Source organism: Salvelinus namaycush, chromosome 37 (genome assembly GCF_016432855.1).
Source record: "Salvelinus namaycush isolate Seneca chromosome 37, SaNama_1.0, whole genome shotgun sequence".
In the NCBI taxonomy this organism is placed as follows: Eukaryota; Metazoa; Chordata; class Actinopteri; order Salmoniformes; family Salmonidae; genus Salvelinus; species Salvelinus namaycush.
Genome location: NC_052343.1, coordinates 11,281,477 through 11,291,524, shown reverse-complemented (window position 1 = coordinate 11,291,524; position 10,048 = coordinate 11,281,477). Strand labels below are relative to the sequence as shown.

At 46.9% G+C, this 10,048-nt stretch overlaps 1 protein-coding gene across 1 annotated transcript in view; it reads right to left on the bottom strand.

Annotated features, from left to right (window-relative positions):
• Window positions 1-237: 237 nt before the first annotated feature.
• Window positions 238-10,048, bottom strand: part of znf385d (zinc finger protein 385D) — a 43,830-nt gene continuing 34,019 nt past the window's right edge. Inside the window, exons 7-11 of the mRNA XM_038977418.1 lie at window positions 3,122-3,351; window positions 3,001-3,091; window positions 2,554-2,735; window positions 1,276-1,377; window positions 238-477 (exon numbers count right to left, since the gene is read on the bottom strand). Of these exons, the coding sequence (XP_038833346.1) occupies window positions 238-477; window positions 1,276-1,377; window positions 2,554-2,735; window positions 3,001-3,091; window positions 3,122-3,351 (845 nt within the window). The remainder of the gene's footprint in view (window positions 478-1,275; window positions 1,378-2,553; window positions 2,736-3,000; window positions 3,092-3,121; window positions 3,352-10,048) is intronic.

The following is a 10,048-nucleotide window of genomic DNA, read 5'->3' as shown; positions in this document are numbered from 1 at the left end:
CATTGATGGGTTCCTTGGGAAATCCATAACGCGAGGTCTGGCCAGCTCAGTAGGGTTTATCTGTCAGTATGGGTTAAACAATTCCTCTGTGCCTATTATCCCCATATTCTGGTGAAGGTGGCCTGTGGTTCAAATGTATAGAGGGATAAGCAGAGGGAAGGGGACTCTGGTTCATAACAACTTCCGTGGCACGGCCGTCATGGGAAGTCCATGGAGTCTATAGGGTGGGGTTGTGAGTCAGTAGGGGGCAAACAGTAACTGTGTATGGGAGGTCCTGACAGGCCCGGGGGCGGGGCGGAGCAGGGCAGCAGGGAGGGTCTGTGTCTGAAAAAGGGTGGGGCCATGGGAGGGAGCGTGGGTGGAGCGGAGGCCAGGGAAGGCCGAGCCCATGGCTGCTGCTGTCAATGCTGCCAGGTGAGCGGGCATTATCTGGGTTATCTGAGGTTGGCACAATTCCTTCCCCACTGTCAGCTTCACCTGGAGAGTGAGAGCGAGAGAGAGAGCGAGAGCGAGAGCGAGAGAGAGAGAGAGAGAGAGAGAGAGAGAGAGAGAGAGACAGAGAGAGAGAGAGAGATAGAGAGGGAGACAGAGAGGGAGAGCGAGAGGGAAAGCGAGAGGGAGAGGGAGAGAGAGAGACAGAGAACAAAAACTAAATCAGTGTCTGAGAGTATGGGTTTGAAGGTCAATGGAGCCCTTTGAAATCGTCTTCTGTATTAGTGATAGGGAAATGGAGCTTCCTCTGAACACCAAGATGGAAATTGTTATGTGCTGTCAATCAACTGACTCATGTATTCTAACCTACTGGGAGGAATCTTGGCTCTTTCCATATAAAAGTGTCTCCTCTGGGTTAATACAGTTGATGATGGGATTTAGAGGAGTCATTTCCCACAGATTGTCAACCCCTGGGCCTGGTCGCAAGTTATCTCTGTCTGCCACTTTATGAGACCCATGATGGAAACTTGACTTTTCCCTCATTTTTTTCTGCCATTTGGCCCCAGATGAATCCCCAATACATTCCACCTTTAGCATGCTGGTCTCAGACCTTCATTTTTACTAGGCCTGTAAAGTCACAAACCGTATCAACTACATATCCAGGGGTTATTGAATAAACAAATAATGAAGAACACTGTTTTAGATGACAAAACAAGAGAAAGAGATACCCTCAATCGTGTCTCTCACATCTTGGTGACATAGATTTGTGGAGTAGAGACTTTCTGATTGTTTAGGTGATTCCTATGATTCTGTGATTCTGTATTGAGACAAGGAGGGACTTACTGGTTGTGTGGCCTGGCTTTTCGGGGGTTTACTGTAGGGACTGTATTTGGGTTTGGCCGGTTTGCCTGCCGCTCGGTCTTTGTGACGTCTGCTGCTGATGTGCTGGAGGAGAGATGGAGAGGACAGTAAGGTAAGAAAGAGAGTGACTACAAGTGATTGGTCCTAGATCTACAGGATCGTGGGACGGTTGAGCTAACGTAGGCTAATGTGATTCGCATGAGGTTGTAAGTAAAAAGAACATTTCCCAGGACATAGACATATCTGATATGGGCAGAAAGCTTTAATTTGTGTTAATCTAACTGCACTGTCCAATTTACAGTAGCTATTACAGTGAAAGAATACCATGCTGTTGTTTGAGGAGAGTGCACAGTTATGAACTTGACAATGTATTAATAAACCAATTAGGCACATTTGGGCAGTCCTGATACAACATTTTGAACAGAAATGCAATGGTTCATTGGATCAGTCTAAAACTTTACACATGCACTGCTGCCATCTAGTGGCCAAAATATACATTACGCCTGGGCTGAAATAATACATGATGGCCTTTCTCTTGTATTTCAAAGATGACGGTACATTTGTTTTTTAAATACTATGTTTTTTTTCTTTTTATTATCTTTTACCAGATCTAATGTGTTATATTCTCCTACATTAATTTAACATTTCCACAAACTTCAAAGTGTTTCCTTTCAAATAGTAGCAAGAATATGCATATCCTTGCTTCAGGTCCTGAGCTACAGGCAGTTAGATTTGGGTATGTAATTTTAGGCGAAAATTGAAAAAAAGGGCCGGAACCTTAAGAGTTAAGGGGGCTCTAAACGACCAAGGAGGACAGAACACCACTAATTGATTTGGAAGGGTTGTCAGCCGTAGAGGTACACGAAAATTGCCAGTAAATGCAATATGTCAAAATTGCATGATCAATGCGGCACTCTAAAAGTCCAAATGTATATATAAAAAAACTTTAAGACATGTTCCATTCATCCAGTTTTGAAAGCCTACCTACTAATTTGTTTCTATTCATTTAGTGTAATCAATGCTTGAAAACTGTTTTCTGTCATTTCAAGGTTATATTACGTAGGCTTTGTAATCATTTCCAATTAGACACTACTTCAACGAACCCAAGAGAGACAGATACAGTAATACCACTGATAAGAACATGACATTTAAATATAGTGAATTCAAACAATTTCTATTAACCAAATTCACAATGTTCACTCATGGAACTGTGATAATATACAATGGCTAATGTTCATGTAACACCCTGGTGTAGCTCACCTGTTTTAGCTGTGTCTCAGAGTTGACGTGTACATCGCAGATCTCACAGTGAAATGTTTTGTTCTGCAGGCCCGTGACTGCCTTGGTGGGCGGAGCTAGGTTACTCTTGACCCCTGGCCGGGGGAAGGACTTGATGGAGCCCACACCACTCCTGGCCTCTAGCATGGTCTTGTGCTTCGTACCTGGATGATCAAATAGGAAAAAGTGAGTCACAATAAGGTCTTTCAAGCATTTGCATCCACAGTCCTTTGCCACTATTATGAAACAGCATTGAGAGGCACTGACATTATTTGCTAATGAATAGACCCTACCAATCAATTGATGGACATGATTGGCTGTGTTCTTCTCATTGACAGAAGAGTGAACTCTATTTAAGAGCTGCTATACAGGGTTAGCGATTGAGCCCCTCAGGGACAGGAGACCCTGAGAGGAGGGCAGGTCTCTCACCGCTGTTATGAGCCTCCAGTTGGGATGCCGAGTTGACGGCCATCTTGCAGAGCGAGCAGTAGAGCAGACGCCTGGCTTTCTCTTCCTCTGTCTCCGCGTCTGTCTCAGCCTCTTGCTTCACCTCCATGTCTGGTTCTAAAGGTGAGCTGGGTTTGGGCGAGGCCCGGTCGTCCCATCCTGTAGCTGAGGTAGTCTCTGTCCCTGTGGATGAGTTGGGACTCGATGCCAGCGTAGGTGCCACGGGTGGTAACATTGATGTCATGGGTGCCAGGGTTGATGCCAGGGATCCCAGGGTTGGAGCCAGTGTGAGCACAGGAGATAGTGGTAGTGGCGATGCACCTGGAAAGCCATCTGCAGAGGGCGATAGATATGCTATTTCAGCAGGGAAGGTAAATTAACATGTTACAAGACGACTACTGCACCAAAAATAATTGTCTCATGTCGAGAGATCAAAGTCATCTATGGATCAATAAGATCTGATGAGAGAAACAACACAAGTCGTTATAAAAAATACAGTGAACTGGCTCCTCATTTACCAAAATGACATTTTAGTCTCGGCAGCATCCCCTGATCGATGGCAATTCCTCTCAGTTCTCTCTACTGCAATGACACAGAGTGAAGATCGCCAGCCAAGGGAGCGAATCAATAGTGAATTATTTCGTGCTATTTTAGTGAACCACTATGTATGGCTCTTATTTATCCCAGTAGACGTGTCAGAGAAGCACAATACTGATGGGAGTTACAACATCACTAGACACACATTTATCACAGTCCAAGAACAAGCAATTCATTCACTTTCTGCTATTAAGGTGATTTTGAGAGTAGCCGTTAGTTTTGGTATGTAATTACAAACACAAAAATGCGTTCATTTATTAGTGTTGATGAACGTAAAAGAATGAATGTGATTTGTGACAATTAAATTGTCACGCCCTGACCGTAGAGAGCTTTTTATGTCTCTATTTTGGTTTGGTCAGGGTGTGATTTGGGTGGGCATTCTATGTTCTTTTTTCTATGTTTTGTATTTCTTTGTGTTTGGCCGGGTGTGGTTCTCAATCAGAGGCAGCTGTCTATCGTTGTCTCTGATTGAGAACCATACTTAGGCATCTTTTACCCACATGGTTTTTGTGGGTAGTTGTTTTCTGTTTTGTGTTTCTGCACCTGACAGAACTGTTCATTGTCGTTTTGCTTTTTGTTATTTTGTTCAAGTGTTAAAAAAAAAAAATCATGAACACTTACCACGCTGCGCTTTGGTCCACTCCCTCTTCTTCAGACGACCGTGACAGAACTACCCACCACAAACGGACCAAGCAGCGTGGTATGGAGGAGCAGAGGGTTCAGGACTCCTGGACTTGGGAGGAGATATTGGACGGTAAGGGACCCTGGAGACAGGCTGAGGAATATCGCCGCCCGAAAGAAGAACTGGAGGCAGCGAAAGCTGAGAGGCGGCGATATGAGGCAAGGCAGCGCAGCAGGCACGAGAGGCAGCCCCAAAATATGTTGGTGGGGGCACACGGGGAGATTGGCGGAGTCAGGCGATAGACCTGAGCCAACTCCCCGTGCTTACCGGAAGCAGCGTACTGCTTGGTACTGCCTGGTCAGGCGCTTGGTACTGCCTGTACAGCGTACTGCCTGGTCAGGCACCGTGTTATGCGGTAAAGCGCACGGTGTCTCCAGTGCGCACTCATAGCCCGGAGCGCTATATGCCAGCCCCCCGCAAGTGCCATGCGAGAGTGGGCATCCAGCCAGGGCGGATTGTGCCAGCTCAGTGCGTTTGGTCTCCGGTGCGCCGTTTCGGCCCAGGGTATCCTGCGCCGGCTCTGCGTACTGTGTCTCCGGGGCGCTGGGACGGTTCAGTTCGTCCTATGCCTGCGCTCCGCCCGTGCCGGGCTAAAGTGGGCATTGAGCCAAATGGAGAGGTGCGAGTGTTAAGCACCAGATCTCCAGTGCTCCCCCACAGCCTGGTTCGACCTGTGCCTGCACTCTGGAGGGGCCGGGCTAAAGTGGGCATTCAGCCTGGAGGAGTGGTGCCAAGGCTGCGCACCAGGACTCCAGTGCTCCCCCACAGCCCTATTCATCCGGTGCCTCCTATACGCACCAGGCCTCCTGTAGGTCTCCCCAGCCTGGTGGGCCCTGTGGCAGCCCCACACACCAGGCTGTCTCTGCGTCTCCTCCCTCCAGAGTCGCCCTCCAGTCTGAACCCTCCAGCGACGCCCTCCAGTCAGGAGCCTCTAGTGTCGCCCTCCAGTCCGGAGCCTCCAGAGGCGCCCTTCAGTCCGGAGCCTCCAGTGTCGCCCTTCAGTCCGGAGCTTCCAGTGTCGCCCTCCAGTCCGGAGCCTCCAGTGTCGCCCTTCAGTCCGGAGCTTCCAGCTACGCTCTCCAGTCCGGAGCTTCCAGTGTCGCCCTCCAGTCCGGAGCCTCCAGTGTCGCCCTCCAGTCCGGAGCCTCCAGAGGCGCCCTTCAGTCCGGAGCCTCCAGTGTCGTCCTCCAGTCCGGAGCCTCCAGAGGCGCCCTCCAGTCCGGAGCCTCCAGCGACGCCCTCCAGTCCGGAGCTCCCAACAAGGGTCCACAGTCCGGGGTTGGCGGTGAGAGTCCCCGCTCTAGAGGCGCCACCAAAGTGGGCCAAGCCAGAGGTGGAGCGGGGTCTACGTCCCGCACCAGAGCCGCCACCGCAGTGAAATGCCCACGAAGACCCTCCCCTTTAGGTTCAGGTTTTGCGGCCGGAGTCCACACCTTTGGGGGGGGGGGGGGGGGGTTTGGGGGGGGGGTACTGTCACACCCTGACCGTAAAGAGCTTTTTATGTCTCTATTTTGGTTTGGTTAGGGTGTGATTTGGGTGAGCATTCTATGTTCTTTTTTCTATGTTTTGTATTTCTTTGTGTTTGGCCGGGTGTGGTTCTCAATCAGAGGCAGCTGTCTATCGTTGTCTCTGATTGAGAACCATACTTAGGTAGCTTTTACCCACATGGTTTTTGTGGGTAGTTGTTTTCTGTTTTGTGTTTCTGCACCTGACAGAACTGTTCGTTGTCGTTTTGCTCTTTGTTATTTTGTTCAAGTGTTTAAAAAAAATAATAAATCATGAACACTTACCACGCTGCGCTTTGGTCCACTCCCTCTTCTTCAGACGACCGTGACAATGTCATTGAGTATTGATCAATCTTCCAGTGCATGAATTGTAGTTGCTTATTCCATAAGATCTCAATTAAATTATTTGAAAACTTTACATGAAGTTCCACATGACCCCAAACCATTTCATTCATAATACTCTACAATATCCACATTACAATATACACCATTAACTCTAGTTGATACTTGATATTTCTGTTATATCACATGACGCCACCATAATTAGCATTTGAGTGAATCTTTAATTGGATGGTAATTGATGGTGGGCCTCACCTTGTCACTGATGAATACTGTTTATGCTAAGAGGAAAACAATAACAGTGCCCCCTCACCCCCCTGCAATTATCATCCAGCTACTCCCAGCCTTCTCTTGAGTGCTAGGTATCAAAACACCCTGCACTCACACTAAGCCAATCACTCAATCAAAGCCAACTCACTAGAGACCAAGAGCTGTCAACCTACCTCCTTCTGTTGGCAGGTTTTCAGCACAAGATAATGATTTGATTTGTCCTTGAAAAGCAGGGTTAAATGCGTTTTTGTAGTTTGTCTGTCAACATACAAGTATTGTGCTTGCATGCGCACATGCGTGTCTCTATACATGTGCTTTTGAGTATGTACTCTCTCTATGTACAATGTGTTTTTGTGGTAGGTATTTACAGTATGTTATATTTACAGTATGTGTGTGGTTGTGTACTGTTCACGCACAAGCACGGATGTGACTCTTCGTTGCTTCATCTTTTAAACAGGAAATCCCATTTCAGTGACACACCTCCATTTCAATCAAGGGCGGCCTGTTCAAAAAGCAATGTAGGCACATGCATGTGTTTGTTCTTGCATTGCAGTGCACTCATCTTCCATAACGCCATTAAAAGAGCCATTTGCCTTTCGCGAGCAGGTGATTATAGTGTACTTGGCTGGCCTAAAATGCCCTCTACTCTGGGAAGGCTCCAGTAATCCATATCCCCACTCGCTGTGACCTAACTGGCTCTGTTAAGAACTCAATCACCTCTCATTAATGAAGGTAATGACTGTGATCAATCTAGAGAGGCAGCGGGTGGGGACTGACAGCTATGGGCTCAGAGAGGGGGGGGGGGTAGAGAGGGAGAGAGAGAGAGAAAAAAGGGAAGATAAAAGTAAATAAGAGTAATAGAGTAAATAAGGAAAGGAGTAAGGAGACGGAAGGAGAGCGTGAAGAGGGAAAGAGAGCGTGGAGAGGGAAAGAGAGATTGGAGAGGAAGCATCAGTGAGAGAGGAGGGAATGAAAAATACAGTATGTGAAAGAAAGAAAGAGGAGGGAGTGCAAGGGAAGGAAAGGGGGAAGAGAGGAGATCGAATCAAAAGAGGGACACAATTAAAGAGAGAGAGAGGGAAAGAGAGTGGATGCCACAAAGAAAGAGGGAATTTGATTGGGGAAAAGAGACAGCTATCATGACCCTCTTGGAGAGCTCCCCATCTTTTTCGTCGTCTGTTTCTGTTTTTACCCCCCAATTTTGATCTTGTCTCATCGCTGCAACTCCCCAATGGGCTCAGGAGAGGCGAAGGTGGAGTCATGCGTCCTCCAAACATGACCCGCCTAACCGCGCTCCTTAACATCCGCCAGCTTAACCCGGCACCAATGTGTGAGAGGTAACACCGTTCAACTGGCGACCGGGGTCAGCCTGCAGGCACTCGGCCCACCACAAGGAATAGCTAGGGAGCGATGAGCCAAGTAAGCCCCCTTGGCCAAACCCTCCCCTAACCTGGATGACGCTGTGCACCGTCCTATGTGACTCCCGGCCACGGCCGGTTGTGGAACAGCCCGGGAATGAACCAGGGTCTGTAGTAACACCTCTATCACTGCGATGTAGTGCCTTAGACCAACGCGCCACTCGGCAGGCCCATGTCACCTGTTTCTATACCTCTATAGCTCTCAGTTTGCCCAGGAGATTTCCTTTGGCGATAGAGCAGAAATGCTCTTCTCAAATCCTTACACTCTCGTTAGGCTTCCAGGCAATCACAGAGCGCCCCATGATATCTGATTACCTTTCTCAATGATGCTGGATTAAGCGCTTTAATTAAAATGATTGAGCCCCATTATATGCCACCATGACTTAAAGGACAGAAACCCCTCAAGGCCCTGCAGTTGTGAGGCATTCTTTCCTTTCTTCATTTTGATTTTCAGGCCAACTACAGAGGCAGTTTTGAATCTACTGTGATTAGGATCTTGATAAAGTAGCTTTGATACAGAAGTGTATTTGTAATGGTAGTGATTATCATTTGGATAACAGAGCAAAATGATCTTTGAGATATTTCACAGCAAGGGTCATAGATCTTACGTTGACTCATTCAGCCCCTCCTTCCTCATTGGAATTCATTCTCCAGACTAAATCCTTTTGAAAAGTTTCTACAGCTTTAAACCTCCTCAGAACTTCTCACAAAAGAGGGTATTTACAGTAAATCATAGTTCCACGCAAGTGAAAAGCAGGTTTCATGCACAGAGTCATCAGCTTTGCCACTTTGTGATGCATGTCTGTGTGTAAGGGCTTTTTCCAACCCAGTGCGTACAGATTTGGATCTTTGAATTCCTTGTTGGTTAGGAGACGTGCATGGGGAGCTTTAGTGGTTAACTGACGGCTGAACAAGCCTAAGCTAGCCCCCATGCCCCATGCCTGCTCTATTGTGCAGCTGCTGCCAGTGCAGGCATGGCTCCCCTGACAATCTGCTCTTTAATAGCTAATATCAGGGTACATTTCCTCAGGCACTGGACTGGAACAGAGAGATGGCGACTGCGCTATGGGCGACTCTTCTCTTTCTTAGCCACGTGCATGCGCACACACGCACGCACACATACACAGACAGACACCCACACACACAGCTTGACAAGCAGTGGCTAAGTCATTGGCTAATCTATACAATCTCACTGTGGCCAGCTGTCCATTCGAAGCCACACACAAGTTCACAAGTCTAAAACACACACACGCACATCCTCAAAATGCATACAGAAAATACATGAACTCACATGTACACAAAATGTGTGTTATAATGGCTCTTTGGCAGAAGTTTTGCATCAACACTGAGAGCCCACTATCAAGAGAGACTGCAGTTCCTCTCCCCATTCCTCATATCTGCTCTCCGTAGCCATTTCTCTTCCCTGACCTCTGCTTTTCATTAGAGGAGCTCACGGGCACTGATATACCGCTAAATACTTCAGCCCTAAAGATAATGTGGCGTTTACCCGCCTCGCCAATTAATTTCCCTGACATCTGAGCACATTAATATTCATTACCCAACGCCACTTTTGACAAACGGATGCTCCTACGCTTTGTGGACACGATAGTGAGGTGGAGGAGAAACCTGCTTGTTTTGTTTTGGGAGGTCAGTGATGAAAATGATTTATGGCTATTTGTTCCTTTCCCGATACAGTGTTTAATGGTCTGTCTTTGAGGCCTTTCAGGGTCTTATTTTTAAACATTATTTTGTGAACAATATTTTCCACATAGTGAGATGTGGGCTTGCTCTTGAAACACACCTATGAGTGAGCTCTGGACTGCATTTCTCTAACAAATGCATAAATATTAAAATATATACTGGCTGAATAAACTAAAGCTTGTTTTGGAATTCATTAGGTGTGTACCAGACTGAAGAGTGATATCAGCTCTCGCTAAAGGGGGTTTCAATTAAGAAAACATGAGGAGGACCAACACATACATTGACGAAATCCCCCATTGTGTAGCAAACGTTATATTAAAAAGTTACCTGGTATACTCTACCTTCACAACTCCAATCAAACTTTATTTGTCACATGCGCCGAATACAACAGGTGCAGACTTTACCGTGAAATGCTTACTTAAAAGCCCTTAACCAACAATGCAGTTCAAGAAAGAGTTAAGAAAATATTTACCAAATAAGCTAAAGTAAAAAATTATAAAAAGTAAGACAAGAAAATA